Source organism: Chanos chanos, chromosome 16 (assembly GCF_902362185.1).
Source record: "Chanos chanos chromosome 16, fChaCha1.1, whole genome shotgun sequence".
In the NCBI taxonomy this organism is placed as follows: Eukaryota; Metazoa; Chordata; class Actinopteri; order Gonorynchiformes; family Chanidae; genus Chanos; species Chanos chanos.
The window spans coordinates 15,806,888-15,829,769 of record NC_044510.1 but is presented as its reverse complement, the minus strand read 5'-3'; the positions used below and the strand labels follow the sequence as shown (position 1 = coordinate 15,829,769).

The 22,882-nt window shown below is 38.2% G+C and overlaps 1 protein-coding gene across 1 annotated transcript; it reads left to right on the top strand.

Moving 5' to 3' along the window:
- The first annotated feature begins 15,548 nt into the window (after nt 1-15,548).
- Nucleotides 15,549-19,191, top strand: LOC115829243 (schlafen family member 13-like). Its single transcript, XM_030793304.1, has 4 exons — nt 15,549-16,602; nt 17,032-17,657; nt 17,721-17,731; nt 18,429-19,191. The coding sequence occupies exons 1-4, from the start codon at nt 15,549-15,551 to the stop codon at nt 19,189-19,191; spliced, it is 2,454 nt and encodes an 817-aa protein (XP_030649164.1).
- The last annotated feature ends 3,691 nt before the right edge of the window (nt 19,192-22,882 follow it).

Genomic DNA, 22,882 nt, shown 5'->3' with positions numbered 1-22,882 from the left:
TATCACCCAATGAAGAGATAACCCAGAGTAACCTAGAGAGTGACACTTCCTTGACCAATGCCCCTCTCAGCTCACACACATTACTGCACTGTCTCACACTCATTACTGCCCTGTCTCACACTCATTACTGCCCTGTCTCACACACATTACTGCACTGTCTCACTCTCATTACTGCCCTGTCTCACACTCATTACTGCACTGTCTCACTCTCATTACTGCACTGTCTCACACTCATTACTGCCCTGTCTCACACTCATTACTGCACTGTCTCACACTCATTACTACACTGTCTCACACACATTACTGCACTGTCTCACACTCATTACTGCACTGTCTCACACACATTACTGCCCTGTCTCACACTCATTACTGCACTGTCTCACACACATTACTACACTGTCTCACACTCATTACTGCACTGTCTCACACTCATTACTACACTGTCTCACACTCATTACTGCACTGTCTCACACACATTACTGCACTGTCTCACACACATTACTGCACTGTCTCACACTCATTACTGCCCTGTCTTACACACATTACTGCACTGTCTCACTCTCATTACTGCCCTGTCTTACACACATTACTGCACTGTCTCACACACATTACTGCACTGTCTCACTCTCATCACTGCCCTGTCTCACACTCATTGCTGCCCTGTCTCACTCTCATTACTGCACTGTCTCACTCACATTGCTGCACTGTCTCACTCTCATTACTGCACTGTCTCACACTCATTACTGCACTGTCTCACACACATTACTGCACTGTCTCACACACATTACTGCACTCTCAAACACATTACTGCACTGTCTAACACACATTACTGCCCTGTTTCACACACATTACTGCACTGTCTCACACTCATTGCGGCCCTGTCTCACACACATTACTGCACTGTCTCACTCTCACCTGACCTAACCCACTTCAAATGATTTTTCAACTCAGTTCAATAGCAGCCAGTCAGCGAAGACATTATATTTAACTATACGGTATTGACTATTTTACTATATCCTGGTGTTGTGACTTTTTTCAGCTCAACAGAGTAGCAGGTTTTTGTTTTTTTATGAGTACACAGTATTTTCAAACGCAAAATGCACAAATGCTGCAAGAGTTTAATCATACATGTACATCTAATCAGTTTACTCTCAGTGATGAACTATTATGCTTTTCAAATGATTATTTTATAGTTTATCAGGACGTTCTTTCATATTTTATTATACTACCTAATCTCCAAGTGTATTACTGTCATTATTCCATTACACCACGCTGGAGGAAGGCGTGGCATGAGAGAGTAAAGTGCCCGTGAGTCAGCGTTATGAATGTAAAAACTACAGAGAGCATTTAGGACACAGTGTGACCTGAGCTTCAGAGGAACTAAGTCACACACTGATTAGGTATTTTTGTTTCAAACACTTTAGTCTCAGAGGTAAGTGTAAAATAACTTTTGAATTCTAGAATAATTATAATGGGTTTGGCTTGCATTTTGACATATGTAAGCATCATGCTTCAAATATTGCTTTTAATGATGGTTCTGTAAGCTACTGAATCACTAGTGTACTCGCTTTTTCCCACATGGTGGCTTATTTTTTGTTAAATATATAATGACATAGCGGAATCGGTTGGGTGTTGTTTGTCACCTGGGATTAGATTTACCCAGTATCAGGACCTGGTCAGGACCAGATGATTTCTGTATTATGTCCTGATCTGTAAAACCACAGAACTGAATGAGGGTGTGCTGTCTTTTCTCATCACTGTATCTGATGAGTGTCAGTCCATTTCCACTGTTATTTCATTTGGGTAGATAGAGAAGTGAATGGAGCATAGGACGCAGCCCTGAGAGAATCTTGCGTTCAAAACTGTGATTAAATTGAAACCAACATGATTGCAGTGCTCTTGTCGTAGAGGTTTGGAATTCGGAACAAAATGAGTAAAAACAAACTGATTAAATGCATTTTCAAAAAGAAAAAAAAATAAAAGCTTTTATCATGTGTAAATCATGGATTAAACATTTTTCATTTTAAAATTTTAAAATTACATTTTTAAAGATGTGAAACTTGTTTTTTCAAATTGCTCTTTCAAACTACAGAGTAAATGCTGCCACTGGACCTTATGTAAGCAGACAGACAGAGGAGTGTAGTAAGAGAAAGTCTCCCATGCCTTTAAGACGGATCAGAGGTCCTTATGATGTCAGCATGCCGCAGTCAGTTGCGTAATTTCCTATTATGCAGGTTGGATCACCTGTTAGGCGCTATAGATGGTTGGTCTGAGGTATTTCATAATCGATATTTTCACAATAATCATAATACAAACTCTGAAACACCCTGTTGTACTTGTTGATGTATGCATGAGAGACCAAGTTCTGTTTCAGTGTTTTGTATCTGTGATGTAAGGTAATGGATGCTGAGTGATAGTTTGAATTCATACCATCACGCGAAGATCCCGTCTTTAGCCGGTTACTCAGTCAAGTGTGCAATTAATGTTTGTTAATGCAATGTTTTTATATTGTTCCAGCGCTAACAGGAAAAAGTTATTTCTTTCCATTGTGACAGAGTGAATCTGTGAGCAGAGAAACAAGTTCATGTGTTGCAGATCAATAGGGAAAGAAAATTAAATGAGTGAGAAGTATAAACCAGGTTTTATTGGTCAAATACCAAGGTACAGTGTACAGTAGCAGTGAAATGATGTTTGGCTGCAGGGCAAACTGTGCAAAAACTCACAAAAGAAAAAAGTCTATAATTTAAAGAAATAACTTCAGGAAGATATACTATAAAACTCACAACATAAAAATGTGAAAAAACTCACAAAAAAGTCAATAATTTAAAGAAATAACCTCGGGAAGATATACTATAAAACTCACAATATAAAAGCCACATAGACAGCTAGGTCAGAATTATACCACACCGCAGGATGAATGACTGAGATACCAGATAGAATACAGTTTGTGTTCATCAGCTTTAACAGTGGCTTGTCGTCTTTATGACATTGTGTTTTGTGTTTTTATGTGTTTCCAGAGAAGTGCCACACCTATTTTTTTCCTCTATTTTCACATTCTGAGTTTTGTTTTGATTTTTAAATCTTTATTTTTTTTCCCACAGTATTCAATCTGCCATCAGAAAGAGAGAGTGAGATTACGTGCGAGTGCAGAGAAGATGCTGTGTTTGGCAGAATATTGAGAACATCTTTGTTAAATCCATAAATCTAAGCCTAAATCAGAGTAAAATCTTCAATATTTATTCACTGTCCTGTGCATATGTTCCCAGGCTACATTTAAACACTGTATTAAGACAAGATCTTTTCTGGAACAAAGTTAACAATAGAAAATGTTTATTAGATGGGAAACATATGCCTGCTAGGTAGAATCTCCCCCCAAAGAATCTTTACATATTTTTCACTTCCAAAAATGATCCTTTGAGTGGGCAGAGTTGTTGATTGAACTATTTGTTCAACAATGAACTTTGAGGAGCCCTTCCTTTGGCAAAGGGTTCTTCAGATGCAAATGATGCTGGTTGAATCCCTGCCCCTTCAGAACCCCTTGGTACAATTGTGTTTAAGAGTCTGTGGACACGATTTTTACAGTTCTAGATATCCGGTGCTCTCTAGTTGTCAGACAGACATCAGGAAGTGAGTAATCAAAAGCATTTATGAACAACCTTTTTTCAACTTAATTAATTTATTTATTTGACTGATTCTATTTTTAAAGTTATACTCTAAACCAAGAACATCAAAGTCAGTTACTTCATAGTTTGTGAAGTGTTTAGGAGGACCTATGTTTGTCTCAGACAAGATGTCTTCTCACTGGAGAAGATGACTCAAGGGAATCTGGCACTTGACCTGTGTAGTTCATTTCATAGTCCATGTCAGTGTTGGACAGGTCAGATATGTTTAGAGGGTCACAGGTTTTATATGTCAGTTTAGAAAAGAGAGACAATCATAGTGTCCACTTTTATTAAGTCAGTGCTTAGAAACCAGATCTTCACTTTCATCAGCTTTTTCAGTTTCTAAAGAAAAACAAAAGAAACAAGAAGACATAACGTTTGTTTTCTTTCCTGGGTCTGTCTCACCTGAACAGCAGCACAGTGCTTGAGTGACAGTGCAGGGAGGTGAATTTCGAAGCAGCCGTTTTCCATAAACGAAACTGAAACTCCTATACGTCTCACTGAAACAACAACTGAAAACTACATTGTGTTGGTCCATGACGACAGAATGTCAGTAAAATGTTTATGAGCCTTCATGGACCCCAGAAATTTAAACACAGGTAAAATCTCAGAGCACCCTGTGGACAGGCTCATTGTCTGTTCACATCTTCTTCACAGACACTGGCCGCGTTTCACCTTAATTTCTCTACACCTATAATTTGCTGTTTTGTCAGATTTTAATCTGTTTTGTTGCTTTGTTTTGAGGGATTAAGTTGCCGTACTGGTCCAGTTGTTTGAAGTTTGGGTACAAAAGAGGAACAGAGGCAGTGATGTCAGAGGTGAAGTATATTTTAATTATTCATTTTCTTTAACATGCTACCAAGTTCTTCTTTTAGCTTAACTCTAAGTTGTGTTATATTTCTGTAGCGCCCCCTAAGGGCCAGAGACTACACCGCCCCTTATCTGGTAACTGGGAGTGGAGGGGAAACTCTGCAGGTTATCAACTGAATGATGACAACAATGGGCAATGTTGCAAACATTTAAGAGTATTGAGTTGAGCAGAAATAATTAAAACCAAATAAAACAATGCATGGCCAATTTGTGTTTCCACCTCCTACTTCAGTGTGGATATTCTCACCAGCAAGATGTCAACTAGTGAATAAAAGAGTGATACACAGCACACATTACAGTTCACGGCAACCTCACACGTTTTAACAGTGCATCAAAGAAGTTCACAGGAACCTCACCAGGTTAAGAGTGTCACACAGCACACAGTGTAAAATGGAACCACACTGAGAGTGACGCACAGTACACAGTAAAGCTCACTGTAACCACACAGAATTCTCAAGACATAACACAAATTAACATAACACTCATTTACTCTTGTTGTCCTTCCTGCTGCCACACAGATGTAATGTGATAGTGTGTGTGTGTGTGTGTGTGTGTGTGTGTGTGTGTGTGTGTATGTGTATGTGTATGTGTGTGAGTGTGTGTGTGTGTGTGTGTGTGTGTGTGTGTGTGTGTGTGTGTGTGTGTGTGTGTGTGTGTGAATCTGTGTGTGTGCGCATCTGTGTGTGTGTGTGCGTGTGTGTGTGTGTGTGTGTGTGAGTGTGAGTGTGTATCATATTTATTTGTGTTTTCACATTAGTGTCCAGCTGATAGAGAGAAATAGTGCAACAGTTTCTGTGGCTTTCATCAAGTACATTCTCTGTCTTACTGCAGTGACAAGTTATTTACTGCAGACATGTACCTGGTTGAAAATGTTCCCCTTGCTCATCCAGTTGGGTGGAATTGTTATCGCACTTTCCTCTGGTGCTTTATTTAATGTGGACGGAAAGAAGATGCCAGACACAACGGAAGAGCCAACACCACTCAAGCCAGGAGCAGCTTTCCCCTTTGTCAAGGTAAGAATTCATTCATTCATCCATTCATCCATTCATCCATTCATTCATTCATTCATTCATTCATTCATTCACTCACTCATTCATTCATTCACTCACTCATTCATTCATTCATTCATTCATTCATTCCTTCATTCACTCATTCATTCATTCATTCATTCATTCGTTCATTCATTCATTTATTCATTCATTCATTCATTCATTCATTCATTCATTCATTCATCCATTCATTCATTCATTCATTCTTTGAAACACTAATACTGATACAGCTATACTATATGACACAGAAGTTTGTGTGTATATTCCTCATGGATAATGAGCTTAATAATGAAATATGTGTCTATTTTCCTCATGGATGATGGTTTGGAAAGATTATGATGATGTTTTTAATGATTCAGGCTCTGAAGACAGTGAATGATCAGCTGATAAAACTCTACCCAGGGAGCCAGGAGGGGTTTAGGGTCATTTTAGTGGTCAGTGACCCCGCCCAAGACAAAGGTCGCCTACAGAGCAGCATTGAGCACTACAGTTAGTATAACTCTCTCACACACAATGTATCTCATTATGATTTAAATTTATCTCTCTTTGTGTTTTTATAACTCCTGAATCACATGTCTGAGTAGCTGTGTGTGCTTTAATGCTGACATGCAGCTGGTGCTGTTAGATTGGGACAATGGCGTGAGAGGACCATATTTGTGCTGGTGACTGTGGAACAATGACATTCAGTTTGATTTCTGATCGATGCACACCTGTCTTGTGTCTGTGTCAACACTGCTTTTCAGTTTAACATTATTGATTCAAATAACTGTCTCATTTTGGGAGGAAATGATGAAATAGCAGCACAGAGCACTAGTAAAGTCTTGTTTATGCAAAAATGTACACAGTTTTTAGTATGTATTTAACTGGCAGCGTGGACTTGTCACCTAAACTGAAAAACTTTACTCTGAGTATAACAAACATGTGTTCCCAGTCTCTTTCAAGGGAAACATTTGAATGTTTCCTTCAATTCACAATATCTTCTGATACTTGGATTATAGTTCAGATTATTGGCAAATTTCTCACTGTACTTAACACGGGTTACAAGCCTATCAATACACTACTTCCACCTAGTGGTCAGATACAGTACAACATGGATAGCTCAATACAAGCATGAAATACATATAAATATCAGATGGGTGATTAAATCTAGTTTGTACCTGTGTAATCATGGAAATATCCAGAATGACATCTCATGTTAAAGTTACCCATGTGTATCCTCACTCTCTTCTGGTGCCTGGGACGCAGGTTCTTTGACTGAATATGGCAGTGTTGGAACAGAGATAACTGTAACACACACTGGTTTAGACCAATCAGAAAAGAAAGTGAATTATAATTATCAGAGCGGTCTGGCCTGGTCTAATGATCTTTTGGTTCTGACAGGGCTGACTGTGGAGGTTTTTCAGACGGAACCACAGCACTTCGTAAACGATCTGAAAGACAGGGGAGCACACCTGTTCCTCTCTGAGGACCCAGTAATGGTCAGACAGGCCCCTACTGGAGGTAAGGAATCAAACTGGTGGCTTCTGACATATCTGTCCATCATAAGCAAAGCTAGTGTGACATCATCAGCTACGGCACTTTGAACAGAGAATTAGAGACAGAGCAGAGTGAATCAGGTTACAAAGTCAGATATTTCAGCTCATCTCGATTCCTAACATAAGATTTCTCAGTTGGCTGTGAGGATAACTTTAAAAAAGTTCTCTTTATTGTTTATATTCTCAATCAGCCCTCAGCAGTGTCTTTACTAAAACAGTCTAGGCAATTGATAAATAACCCACACGTCTGGTCAGGCGTCACTTTTTCATATTTTTTCATCCCATTTCATGTTTTGTGGCAACAGAGGTCCCTGCGGCCACCATTCATAAACCAGAGCAGATGCTGGAGACCAGTGAAACTCAGCTTCGTGTGGCTTTTGATGCTGACGCTGTGCTGTTCTCTGACGAGTCTGAGATTGTTTACAAGAAGGAAGGGCTGCAACCATACCTGAAACATGAGAGAGAGAATGTGGACCGCCCACTGGAACAGGTAACCTGTGTGATCTGTACTGCATTCATATCATTCCTGCTCCCTGTGTTAATGAAAAACAAACTAAAATATTTATGGATGTAGATGTAATACTGTAATGTATCAATAATGAGGAAGGATACCTACAGCAACATATGACTTTCAGAGTCTGTCTTAAATAATCAGTCAGTGTGACTGATAAATAAGGATATAGATAAAGCATAAGGCTTTATAGGCATTATTGTTCTTACATATATTCCAAATATGCCAACAACCGAGAGAAAAGGTTTTTTTATTATTTTCTAATTCACTCAGAGTCTGTGCACACATGGTGTAGGCAGGATGTGATATTATGATAGTGCTGTAAACCAGGCATTATTCAGGTCCCAATTTGGGATTTAACAGAGAACTTCCAGGTTTGGGATTATACAGAGAGGTTTCCAGGTTTGGGATTATACAGAGAGGTTTCCAGGTTTGGGATTATACAGAGAGGTTTCCAGGTTTGGGATTATACAGAGAGGTTTCCAGGTTAGCTTTATTTGGCTTAACTGTAACGTTCCCAAGATAAAAGAAACTGGATAGTATGATTTTCTGTAGTGATGAACAGTACTGTATCCAATGGCAGCACCTTCAACATTCAGAGTGTGGAAAAAGGAAACAGTAGAGGAACAGGAGCATAACCTATAACTGCGTAAATACATCAGCCTAAAAATACATCTCTAAGAAATCCTGAGGTAATCAGTACATATTTACATAGGATGCACAGTACAGTAATAATGCTGCTCTTCACTGTTGTTGTTACTGAGAAATTCATCTTGCTCTCTGTAGGGTCCTCTAGAACGCTTTGCTAAAGCTCTGTACAGACTGCAAGGCATGTTCCACGTCAAGGGTTATCACAGAAACTGCCCAATCCGCACTTTCCTGGTGACATCCCGTGGTTCAAGCTATTGTGGTCTCCGTGCTTTGAATACCCTGACGAGCTTTGACCTGGAGATAGATGAAGCTTTCTTCCTCTCGGGATCTAACAAAGGGCCAACCCTGCAGGCAATCCGCCCTCATGTCTTCTTCGACGACCAGGACCGTCATATCAACAGTGCCAAAGAACATGGTGTTGTTTCAGCTCATGTACCTTATGGAATAGCAAATGAGCAAGCCAATCAGAATTAAGTAGTAAGAATCAGTTAAGGGCATTCCAGGGATCATCACACATCATATGACTGCCATCCACCCCTGAATCATCCAAAATGAAGGACATAAGAAATAGAGAGAATAGAATGTGAGGATGATTCTTAGTGAGTGAACTGACAGATTGTAGAGACTGGACATCTTTATAGAAGCTGTCCATCACTGCTGTCTGTGATTTACCCAAATGTAAAAGTAGGGGAGGGAGAGAGAGAGAGAGAGAGAAAGAGCTGTCTGTCTCTGGAAACTGGTCTGACAGATGGAGAAAGTGTATTTGCCTGGATTGGCTTTGTGTATGTGCAGTTCTACAGCAGCACATGACCTGTTATCTCTCTGCATATATTCTATATCTATATTTATGCTATTGATTTATATATGGGCCCATATAACTAACACACAATATAACACATAACCCTTATAAACCTCTTATTTGTGTATTTCCCAGGGTTCTCAGGATAAGAGCACATCTTACTGGTCCCTGTGTGAGTCAAACATGATGGAAAGTATCTGTTTGGAATTTCAGCTCCGTGCTGCACTGAGTTATATTACAAAAAAAGGTTTTAACATGTGGATTAAAGTTTGGATTTTTAAAGATGTGAAACATGTTTTTAAATTGTTGTCTCAAACTACAAAGGAAATGCTGCTGTATTGAACTTTATGTAACCAAAGAACCATAGGACCATAGCAAAAGACAGTCACCTATGCCTTTAAGATGGATTAGAAGCGTGTGTGATGTCAGTGTGAAGTAGTAAATTGTGCTGTTTCCTGTTATTTCGGTTGGATCACCAGTGAAGTACAATAGATCGTTGGTCTCAGGTAATTCATAATCGAAATTTTCACAGTAATCATAATACAAACACTGAAAGACCCTCTTGTGCTTATAGATGTATGTGTAAGGAACCAACTTCTGTTGAGCGTTTTACGTTTGCACAATGTAAGATAATGGATGCTGAGCGATACTTTGAATTCGTACCATCACACGAGGGCCCTTCTTTACTTGGTATACAAGGAATATGCGGAAACTGTACCAGCAGAAAGGCTACAAACACTTGTAACAGTGTCTCTAAATTGTGAGTATGTAACATTATAAATTGCAAGTATACTGTTAGTGCAATTTTTATATGTTGCTCCAGAGGTTACAGGAAAATGTTATTTCTTCCCAAAGTAAGAGAGTGAATCTGTGAGCTGAAAAACAAGTTCATGTGTTGCAGGTCAACAAGAAGAGTAAATTAAGTGAGTAAAAAGTGTCAATATTTCCATAAAGGTTTGTGTACATGAGCTTTAACAATGGTTTGGCTTCTTTACGTCATTGCGTTTTGAGTTTTTATGTGTTTGCAGAGAAGTGCCACACCCGTATTTTCCCTGTGTTCTCACATTCTGCATGGAGTTTTATTTTGATTTTTAAATCTTTACTTTCTTTTCCCGCTGTATTTAAGCTGCCATCAGAAGGGCTTTGGAATGGACTAGCAAGACAGTGCAGCATGTTAAACAGCAGTGGTAAATGCAGTGAATAAAACTGTAAAATATGTTCATAAGAAGTTGTGACCCCTTGTGTCTTTTGTGGTTTAAATGTGGCCCTCTTTGCCTCTGAAGTTGAGCACCCCCTGGCTCTAAGGGTCACAGGTTTTATATGTCAGCTTGGCAAAGAGAGACTATCATGGTGTCCACTGTTATTAAGTCAGTGTTTAGAAACCAGACCTTCACTTTCATCAGCTTTTCATTTTCACCACTCCTTAATGGGCTTGATGTGTGAGAGATATGTCTTTGCGTCATAGAGAGTGACAGACGACGATTCTTATGTCCTGTAGCAAGATGTCACCTGTGGCAGTGATAGTGAATTTATTCTTAATCTTCTTAAGTGACAACAGTGTAGGCGTCCAACACCTATCCAACTGTCTGGTTTGTTGAGGTCAATGGTTTTGAGAAGTGTGAGGTAAGCTTTTGTGGTATTCTGGATTTCTAACCACATTATTGCTTTTGGTAAAGCAAAGACAGACAAAGTTCATATGTTCCTCAGCAAGATCTGAAAAGTCAGATGGCTGAGAAACCTGTAGAAGGTGGCGTGATACCTTCCTGAAATGTATAGAATTTTCCTTCCCAGACTTGTATCAGACTGCATAGCTACATAAGTGCCCAAGCATTGGATGCGCACTGGTGGTTTGGATGCGCACTGGTGGTCTGGATGTGCACTGGTGGTCTGGATGTGCACTGGTGGTCTGGATGTGCACTGGTGGTTTGGATGTGCACTAGTGGTCTGGATGTGCACGGGTACTTTGGATGTGTGGTCTTTAAAGGATTCACCTGAGAGGCCTCTAAACACTTACAAGCAGGACTGGAAATGCACTGGAACAACCCACAACAGTGCTGGGGAGTAAAATTCAAAGGGAAAAGAATTTTGTCTCAGAATAGCGTTCATTTTAAGAGTACTTAATTTCTAAATCAATCACAAAAGAAACTAGATAAATATCTGTAACACTTCATAGCGTTTCATCTGCTGGCTACCAGGATCTAAAAAATCAGTCACTGAGTGCCATATGTTTGCTATGTTTCTACGGCAATAAAACAATCTTTCCTGCCATTGTTGAGTCACTGAGCGACAGATCTTTGGCAGACTTGACAAGCTAGCCTTTCTCTGTGCAGCACTTGACTGTCTCTTCTGTTGCTTGGTATTGGGGTCTTTTGTCAGATTTTATCATCAGTCAAGGTGAGAGATGGGTCCGCCTTATAGGTCTTGCTAACTTTATGCTCTATGTTCTTAACATACTGTCACTGAAATATATATTTGTGTGTGTGTGTATATATAAATATATATACACACATATATATATACATACATACATACATACATATACACACACACACACACACACACACACATATGTATATATGTATATATACATATACATACATACATACATATATATATATGTATGTATGTATGTATGTATATGCACACGTACATATATATACATATACTTTTATATATATATATATATATATATATACACACACACACACACACACATTATATATATTAGTAATGCTTATTCTTTGCATTTGTAAATGCATATTATTTAGGTTTAGTGAATTATCTGAAGTATACTAGCTAGAATTTAGCAGCAAGATTCGGTGAGGTAATTTTGGTTTCTCTCACAAAGAATTCCAGTTTAGTAATAATTTGGTTGGAAATTCAGGCTCATTGCAGGGTGACTAGAAGGAGAGATGGACAAACAGATCTTATGTTACAGAGGGATAGCCTGGTGAAGAAGCAGTAAGTAGGTTGTAAAATCAGTCTGTTAAAATGCCTGATGTTTCTGGTTGTTGAAGGGTTAGGCATAGTGCTGACCATAAGCCATGCAGGTAAAGAGAGTAGGAGACAAAAGATAGTCTTGGGGGCTTCAATTAAGTTTCTGTTCTGTTCTATGACGTTTTTATTATGTTCTATTTCTGTTACGTTTAAGAGAAGTGAAGGCATAACCAGGGTCAGTATGGTGACAGAGTTACAGAAATGAAATATAAATGTAAGTTCTGATTTTTTTTTTTCTCTGGCCAGAGCTGCTTACGAAGGTGAAAAAGGCTCCATAGCAGAAGTGAGGGGGGAAGTAGTCATGCCCCCACACAATGGCAAGGGCATCTCATCCTGTTTTCATTATTTTTTATTATTTTTATTTCTCTCCTCCAGTGAGAAGGTGAATCAGTGTTGCCAAACTCTGGCTTTCAGTCTCCCTGAGGGTAAACCTGAATTTTTAAATTGTAAGCTGAGGTTCATCTTGTTACTTATGACAGGTTGATTTTAAAAGACGTGTGTTAGTTTTTACCATTTTTCATTCTTTTGTAATTTCAGCTGTTGAATTTTTCATTTTGGGGATTCCTCATTGCACTGTTAAGGTGCTGGATTAGTTGCGAGGGTTTTAGGGAAACACCCATTACGTAGTGTATGACTTGAAGATATCATTTACAATGCTGTATGAGCAGCTCACACTGGTTCTATGGTCCAAAGAAAAAACTATGGAGGTCAAAGAAGAAGTGTATTTCTCTACAGCAGTGTCTATGATTAGTGTGGTGTCTCCAGTTTACAAATGGACAGACTGACTCTGGCTTTAGATCTTGGGAGATGTATGTGACTCCATCTTTGTGGTGCTGGATGTGGGGCAACACCATCAAGTGCTGAAAATATAATATTAGGGTAATGCTTTTTCATTAGTACATGTGCCTGGACTTTCGACAGATTTTTGAGTCTCCAGTATATTTTTTATCAATATTATAAATATAGATATAGGTTATGATAAATATTTATTTCCTCTGCAGATTTCTACAGTGTCCTCTTCTTACTGATGGGTCATAATGTCCACAAACTTTGCAGGACAAAATTGAAAATTACAGGCTTTGTAAAAATGACCAACTGTAGTATAAGCTAAATTACTCAGAATATATAGCAGACACTTCCTCCTGTAGCCAGCCTTTCATTATAACTACTCACATTAATTGTTCATATTTTTAATGAATTTTAAATATCTTGCAAACATTTAAAGCGGTTTACAGTAATTTCTAACCTAATTTTACAAATAAACAAATAGTCATCATTTACACTGACAAACTTACAAAGTGTTAAAATTAAAAAAAATTAAATAAATAAAAATAAACAATGGTGCACTGAAATCATGCATCAGAACTCATTTAAACTTCACCTTTAATATTCAAAATATCTGCCCCATTTAAACTATCATTTCCAAATACAGTGTTATGTATGATAATGTAAATGAGGTTATCGTTGCAAGTAGCTGTACACTTCAGTATTGATTACGTTTCTATTTCAACATATTGTAATATTTAAAAGTAATTAAAAGGACTGTCTCTATCTCTAATTTAAGATGTCAGTTGTAAATAGTAAATAACGATCAATACTCTTGTGGTCACCAGTATTAGTCATTTACATGGTGTTACTCACGGCGCACTCTGCGTTTGTTTTTCCCAGTGTCGCCAACTATTTGCATTGGAAAGTAGCTAAAGGATGCTCGAAATATCGCTAAATGTCACCAGATGACATCACACACTAATTAGCATATCGTTGACGCCACAGTGTCAAAAAACTATGTGTATATTTTCAAAAGAACAACAGTATGTGCATATTGATTAAGGGATTGAAATTGTCAGAAAATGGAGTTAAACTACGCCCAAATACTACAATATAATAATATGATAATTTAACAGAACTGAGTTAATGAACTATAGATTTATATGTGATAATTTGGCAGACACGAGTGCCACAAATATACAAAAGGATGGAAACTTACAAGAACTATTTAGTGGCTTAACGGACAAATTGCAGTATGTCTTTTTAATTTATGAGCGTCAGCATCATTGTGGTACAGTACTGAGTTTAAAATGCCGAAATGCCGGTATACGTGGTTACACCGGACAGCAGCCTAAAATGATTAGTATTTGCAAGTAGATTCTGCCTACTCTCCCATGACGTTGACCCAGCTGCGTAGTTTCACTTAGATCTGTATAACATCTACTTCAGTGTAATCAAAGACGCTGTCCCCACATAGGTCAATCATTGCGTTTAAAAACGTGCGCAACGCAACAGCCCGAGGAGTGGCAGACGTCATTAACAACTTGTTGAAAGGTGATTTTTGCTGTTGCTCGACAACAAAAATGGAGATTGCCAAAGTTGCGAGAAGTCGCCAACTTTGTCGCTAGTCGCTAGATAAGATCTTTAGTCGCAAGGGAAGGTCAAAAAGCCGCTAAATTTTTCCTGCGTCTTGTTCTCCTCCCCCTGTCTTTTCTCCCTACTCTCCTGATGCAGCTGTCCAGCAGCGGAGCAAAGCAGCTATCAATCTCCATCTGGCCTGACGTTGCCTCCCGCCTCCGCGGTCCGGCCAGGCCAACCAGAGACGGAGCACCCCTTCCCGCCGGGCCAACCCGAGACGGAGCGCCACAATTTAAAGATGCCGGATGTGGGTTAGCTCTCTCGCTGTTCTGATCCTTCGTACTTTTCGTGACTTGCTACTTACAAACTTGCCAGTGCCGAGTTTGACTTTCACTTTGCATCATTTTCTGACTTCGATTCTGGATCGTGTCTCGGCTTTGTTTGTATTCGGTTGTCACGGGAGGAGGGCAGGTAAGGTGGGGAATCCTCATCTTAGTGTTTTGTACAGGGTTAAGTTAGATGCGAATGCCATGTCTTGTTTTAAGGCAGTTAGTGTAGTTAGGTTTTGTTTAGCTCTGCCACCCTTTTTCAGTCAACTCTGTGTCTTAGACGGATGTATTTATAGTTGTCTTGTTTTGTTCAGTTTCGTTGGCATTGTCTGTTGTCCTCTCCCCCTATATTTGTCATTGTAAATATTCGGTACATATTTGTAAGTATAGCTTTGTAAATATTATTAATATATCGCACATGCTTGTACATTGCTCTCGTGTCTGTATTTTTTGTCGCTACACCGTCCAAAGCCAGCACTGGCGGTGGAGGGTTTTTGTGCTGCGTCATTCACCCAGACCCTGGACGCCATATCACACCAGGGGCCTAACACGTCGACTAACTGGGTTGTCCTGTCTTTATAGGACTCCTCTGAGATAAAGCTGAGGAAAAACAAACATCAAAGGAAGAGCACAGTGGGCAGTGAATATTGTATATGAAATTTTTCCTCATTGGCTTTTCTGGGACAATCAATTCCTTAAAAGATAATAATTAGGTAATAATCCTGATCATTTACAAAACTACCACCTTTAGTGATGTTATGAGACTTAAGCACTGACTCAACATTTTTATTTTCACAGAATGTCTTTCTCAACATGGCACAGATCTCCAGCACCCAAGCTGTTCCCTGATCTAGAAATTCATCTTAGTGAAATGACCTTTGGGGAACCAGCCAGGAGAAAAGTGTCTGAAGATGAGAAAAAGAAGAATTGTGAACTTCAGAAATATGTGTGTGCCCTTTTGAACTCTGGGGGTGGGATTATATTAGTGGATATTAAAAATATTGACTATGAGTCTGACATGGGAATTGGATTGGACATTGAACAAGGCTTTAGAAAATTCCTGGACCCTTCGCCAGTTCACGAATTCATTAAATGGAAGTCACGTAACAGCAAAATGCTGTTTTTTGTGAAGTCATGGCACAGCTCCAATGCACACCTCTGTAGTATCGACACTGGTATCAAGCAGAGATCAGGAACCTCTGTTTTATCTGTACCTAATTATGGAATTATGGATTTCATCAAGAAAAAGCAGAAGGAAGAAGACAAAGATGACGATGAGGAACCTCTGAACAAGTGGCAAAAGCTCATGCCAAGCTGCCATGATGATGAGATGTATCAAGAAGCTTGTCAGTTCTATGAGGTGGGAAATGCTCAACTCGGACAGCAGCTGCACTTTGGTGAAAGTGTCAACATCGAGCTCAAAAGTTTTCAAAGTGAAAAAAATCTACAGAAAAGGCTCAAGGAGGTGCTGCCAGTTTATATGTCGGCTTTTGCAAACACTGGAGGAGGGATCATATTCATCGGCGTTGATGACAAAACTAAAACAGTCACAGGCTGTGGTGCTGGCATGAACTGTGCTGAATTGGAGAACATGGTCAGAGACATATGTGAAAAATCCAAGACCCTGGCTCTTCATTTCAAGGGCTGTACTCAAAAATTAACCTTTGCTCCTGAATTCAAAATTATCAGCGTTAGCGCTCATGATAAGCCTCTCTATGTTGTTGCAGTAAAGATCTCAGGATGTTGCTGTGTTGTGTTTGAAGATGATCCAAACTGCTGGCAAGTGAAAAATGGAAAAATCTTCAGTCTGACAGCCAGTGAGTGGTTGAAGGAGATGCAGCCATCGGATACAGGTACATAGAATTAAAACCGTATGATCTTAAAGAAGATAAAATGAACACATGATGAATCCTGTTTCACCCCACTCTTTTACAGATTGTCTTGAACTGATTTCATTGTTAAAAGTCCTAAATATAAATGATGCCCCACCCCAGTGCAGACCTGTCTACAGCACAGAGAGGATTACACTGCTACAAAACAAATGTTTCCCAGGTAAAACATTTAGTCTCAAGCATATGTAGAATGAAACTAATGGTCATTTGACCTTTCTACATTTTAATTTAAGATATAAACAGTTACTGGGTTTCTCAGAGTATATGTAACATGGGTTAATGAAAGATCTACACTAGAAATTGTTCATAATTTTTTTTGTAACTGGCAGAAGCCATATTCAAACTAAATTACCTTTTTCATGAGGTCTTACATGTTTATTCTCCATCCAGTCGAGAAGACAATAACAAACATCGGTCCACAGTCTCTCATGCCAAGGCCAGAGAGTGACATAAGACGTTACCAAATCAAAAATCCTGAATCTGAAGGAGTAGCCATGGCGTCCAAAAGCTGGGCAGCTAAAATCAGTCAAACCAGAAAGAGTGAAGTCATCTCTGAAGCCCTTGTGATGAGGACTGGGAGTTACCCCACACTCTACTGCTATGTTGAGAGAGGAAGTCCAGAGCTGTGGGAGTATGCCAGACAAACTGCATTTCAGCTCAAACAGAAACTGGTGAACCTTGGAGGATACACAGAGTGGGTGTGTGTGGTCCCTCAGCTGGTCCACTATGAGACTGGGGAGAACATAGAGACAGAAAAAAGCAATGCCCCTAAGTATCCACACAGCTATCTAGTGGAGAACATCAGAGCAGTGGAAAAGTTCATGCAATCCCTGACTATTGTGCTGCTCAGTATCAGTTCACCTTATAGTGACAAACTTGGCTGTGAGTACTTTAATCTCCTGACTGAAGAACAGTTTAAACTGCTCAACCAATACAACAACTGTAAACACCTGTTCGTTCATGGAGCACCTGGCACTGGAAAGACATTGGTTGCCATGGAGAAAATAAGGAGAATAAAAAATGAGACAGGCTGCAACAACAACAGTATTCTCTTCCTCTGTGAAAATGTTGGTCTGAAGGAATTTATGAGGTGAGTGGCACATTGTCATTAAATTTCATCAAACTCTAGCACCTGTCTTAAGTAATGTTCAAACAACAACAACAATAATAATAATAGCAAAAGATGACAATTTGTGTACTTATATACAAAAATATATTTTTTATTCCCATCATATGTCTGACTTATATCCTGATCTACATTGTGAAAACCAAGGATGGAGAGCCATGTTGTCTCTACATGTTGTGTAAATGCTATGTAACATGGTTAAACTGCTATAAGGTGGTTCCTCTGTTACCTGTTCCCTGTCACTGTGAGCCCTTTATGCCATCGGGGGGGGGGGGGGGGGGGCGGCGGCAGGTGCTCAAGTGAAAAAAGGGCATGTTTATTTGTTTCAGTTGCCTGGCAAAGGAACTAGCCTACCAGAGTTCACTCGTTTTCACTGATGACGCTACTTTATGCCAGACTAACTTGCTTGTTGTTAAACGTAATGGTGGGCTATTGTCTGAGTTAGCCTGGCTGTATTGAGATGTTTTAATAGTGGTTTGATTTCACAACAGGGACAAGCTTAGGGCTTACAAGTTCAGATTTTTGTTCTACAAGTTCTCACATTACATTCTACAAATTCTCAAAATCAAGTCTACAAGCTCGTGCATTTTGCAACATATTTACCTTCATAAACTCACTTTCTTTGTATCACTCAAAGATTTTTTTTTTCTTTTTTTCACAGGAGGCAGAAAATTTGCCGCTGTGAAACTCGAGTTTGCTTTATGGAGTCCTATGACAATTTCAGTGCTGTGCAGCACATAATTGTGGATGAAGGACAGAACTTCCGTGATGAAAGTGGAGACTGGTTCAAAAAGGCAAAGGAACTCACTGAGCAAAAGGAAGGCACATTCTGGATCTTTCTTGACTATTTCCAGCAAACTCACGTCAAAAACAATGGCCTTCCCCCTCTTTCTTCCCAATTCAAATTTGATCTACATCGTGTGGTCCGAAATGGTACAGAAATATTCGATGCCATGAAAACTCAACTCTGTAAGGTCACAAATGGTCCAGGTGAGGTACTGACCCACCTCAGTGACATGGCGAAGAGAGTAGCTGTGGTCCATAAAATCACGGGAGAGTACAAACGCATTCAAGTAAAAAAAGAAAATCTGATTTCAGAGGTGGTCAAAAAAGTGAGAGGCCTCACTGAAAACTCTGAATATTCCCCTGGGGACATCGCTGTGCTCTTCTCAACGAAAGAGTGTTTTGAAGAATCTGGACTTGATAGGATGCTTTGGAACATCAGGGTCCCATACAGCTCTGTTGAAGACATGAATGAAAATAGCATAGTAGTGGACAGCATTCGCAGGTTCTCCGGTCTTGAAAGAGACATTGTTCTTCTCGTGGATATAACTGCATGGCCACCCCAGATTATGCCCAATCTCTGGCTCTGTGGATATTCCAGAGCTAGAATTAAGCTGTTTGAGTTCAGATCCGAGAATTAGCCTTAAGGAGACTTTTTTTCAGATTTGATCAACTTTTTAAAGGAAACACAATTTTGCAAAATGTGTTGTGTGAGGGTACACTGATCCGATTGCTCCCAGTGTAGGCACAGGATAAATGCAAGCAAGCCTACTGTGTGAAAAAATGTGAAATGTTAAATATGTCTGAAATATTTTAAACTAAGTTTGACTCATTTTGATTCAGTTACAAATCATACAGTTTGATTATTTCATTACATTCACAATTACATTTGTTTCTTTTGTCAGCTTTTTTTGATGTGGTTAATCTTTTTAATTAATGTCATGAAGGCCTGATGAACAGCTGTCTTTTTCCTGCATGCCTGCAGTGGATTGAATATGTTAAAAATGCTTATAGCAATAGTTTGTGTCAATAGTTTATTATGTTAAACTCTGTCAATTATTATGCTTGCTTAAAGGGAGAATCTTTTTTTTGTTTTCAGTTTTCTTTTTGTTTTGTTTTTTTCTTTTTTCTATAATTGGCAAATGTCCAATACCTGCTCATTTCCAATTTCATGATTAAGATTTATGTTATATTGTTGTACAATTTCATTTCACATTCACACATTACTTTGCAGGAACTAATAATGACCTTGCTGGCAGCTTTAAATACTGATTTTTTTTTTAACCTCTTTTTAATTTCTCAGACTGAATTCAATCATCTCAAAACAAATTTCTTGTACCAAAATGTGAAACATTCTGAAACGCATCTGCAGATCAATGGTATGTTCTTAACAGATGAGTCAAAAATAGAGGAGGATAATCTGAACAAATTCAAACTGAAATTGTAACGGGTACATTAACAGAAAGATGTTTTCTAGAAAACATGTCTAAATTACTTTGGTGCCAAAATTTACTGTAAAGTTACGTCATGGTTAAATTTTGTAAATGAAATTTATGAAAACCATAACATTACCAGAAAGAATGGTTTTAAAAAATGGTTAATCGTGGCATCTGTAAGGTATTACATGACATCTGAGTCCATGAATGACAGCAGTGGTTTCATGGATTAAAGTCACACTATCCTTTAATTTACATTAAAATCATTATTAAATATCTCTCTATGAATCTGTGGTACTGTTCATTTCAATTCATTTCTGAAGAAGTGGACATATTGTGAGCACATATAGTACTGTAACTCTCTTAGTTCCTCTCAATGGAAACAGTCCACTGCCTGCTCTGTATCATTCATGCTCTTCAAAGAAATACAGCCTGTCATAGAAATGCATTAGCCTGAATGGTGTTGCTTATCATTCTCATAATCATCAGAGAAACACACAGCACTACAGTAAGCCCATCACGTTCATGAAGTGACTTTTTCTCATTCCAGTATGACACATAATGACACTGACCTGTGTTTAAATATGGAAATGAAGAGATCAGATAGTGAGCAAGACTCCAGGAATCTTCCTCCCACCCAATGTCAGGTTTGTATACAGACTCTGGCCCAAAAGCAGTTTAAGCACAATAGTTTAAGGAACCAGAGATTTTGCTCAACAGGTAGCATAAAAATCTCCAGTCTCACGCAAAAAACACAAAAACAGTCCAAAAGCGAAATCCAGGAGCAGGCCTAGGACAAACCGAGAAACGGGAGCAGAGGCAGGCAAACGATCCAATACGGCAGGCAGAATTCCAAAATCCCAAAACAGGCAGTGAACAAACAAAGCAGAACACAAAAACAGGGCAAACAGTCAACACATTCAAAAGGCTGGGACATTCTGACAAACTGGGACTAAAAAAACAAGGTATAAATATGCTGAGTGATACAAACACAACGAGAAGCAAGTGAAAAAAGGCGGGAAAGCAAACAATGGCGGGAAGTAGATCACAGCATGTGAGGAGCGGAGTCAGAAGCACATGGAAAACACAAAAACAAATAAAAAAAACATGGTAAGACAAAACACAGAATGACCAGCAGGAGGTCACAGAGTGACTGAGGCCAAGCAGAGGTACTAACACCCAATTCACACCCTCTATATTTTTATTTCTTATGTTCTTCATTTTCACAGATTACCTTTATGACTAAAACTCACTCTATGGACATGGATCGACATTATGTCACATATTACTGACATCAATCACCATGATACAGCAAACATATTTCACAAATAAAATATTACAGAAATTGTGTTCATGATATAGTGAATGCTAATAGTTCCTATTATGAAGTCTCAGACTATCCGTGTAGTCTCTCCTGTCATAGTTTAGTTTAATTCCCACCTGTTCAGGTGTAAAGCCCTTTGAGACTTTAAAAGTGATATTGGGCTCTAAATAAACCTTGTTGTTGTTGTTGTAGTTATATCCCAATAAAATATGTGTGATAAAAGTTCTCTTTACAGGCCTTTCCTTAACTTAACTGTTTATTTGTTCAATTTGTTTGTTTTTGTAACAAGAATATGATTTTGCATTTCAATCTCTGCAATATTTTAATTTCTATTAATGTCCTCCTGCCGTTTAAATATCTAATTCATTGTTTATACTAATATAATTTATACCTCTGGAGTTTCAGAGCAGGAATATAGCAGTTTTGGAAGTTCTGAATTATTAGAGTTGCACTTAATCATAAGTTACCATGTAACAAATACAACACCATCTAACCAACTAGTGCCAAAACAGTGGAATTATACGTAACTGAAAACAGTTTGAATAATATCTGTGGTGACTGTCATGTCCAAACCCAGTCTATTTTAGCACTATTTTTATGAGTTGAGTTATAGCAATATTGACATTAGTAGTGTTAGAGTAATATTGATATGAGTTGTGTTACAGTCATATTAATATCAGATATGTCACAGTCATATTGATATGAGTTGAGTTAAAGTAATAATCTTATGAATTTTGTTATAGTGATATTAATATGAGTTGAGTTATAGTAATATTGATATGAGTTGTGTTTTGGTGATATTAATATGAGTTGAGTTATAGTAGTAATGTTATGAGTTGTGTTTTGGTGATATTAATATGAGTTGAGTTATAGTAGTAATGTTATGAGTTGTGTTATAGTGATATTAATATGAGTTGAGTTATAGTAGTAATGTTATGAGTTGTGTTTTGGTGATATTAATATGAGTTGAGTTATAGTAGTAATGTTATGAGTTGTGTTTTGGTGATATTAATATGAGTTGAGTTATAGTAATAATGTTATGAGTTGTGTTTTGGTGATATTAATATGAGTTGAGTTATAGTAGTAATGTTATGAGTTGTGTTTTGGTGATATTAATATGAGTTGAGTTATAGTAGTAATGTTATGAGTTGTGTTTTGGTGATATTAATATGAGTTGAGTTATAGTAATAATGTTATGAGTTGTGTTATAGTGATATTAATATGAGTTGAGTTATAGTAGTAATGTTATGAGTTGTGTTTTGGTGATATTAATATGAGTTGAGTTATAGTAGTAATGTTATGAGTTGTGTTTTGGTGATATTAATATGAGTTGAGTTATAGTAATAATGTTATGAGTTGTGTTATAGTGATATTAATATGAGTTGAGTTATAGTAGTAATGTTATGAGTTGTGTTTTGGTGATATTAATATGAGTTGAGTTATAGTAATAATGTTATGAGTTGTGTTATAGTGATATTAATATGAGTTGAGTTATAGTAATGCTGCTGTGATTTCTGTGTGTGTGTTGTTGCTGTATATGTGTTTTCTGTATGTACTTGGTGTATGGATGGT

Excerpts from the sequence above, each read along its gene's own strand:
- LOC115829243 (XM_030793304.1), top strand. The coding sequence starts at position 15,549 with ATGTCTTTCTCAACATGGCACAGATCTCCAGCACCCAAGCTGTTCCCT. Across the intron at positions 16,603-17,031 it reads GATGCAGCCATCGGATACAG|TCGAGAAGACAATAACAAAC; the intron begins GTACATAGAATT and ends TTCTCCATCCAG.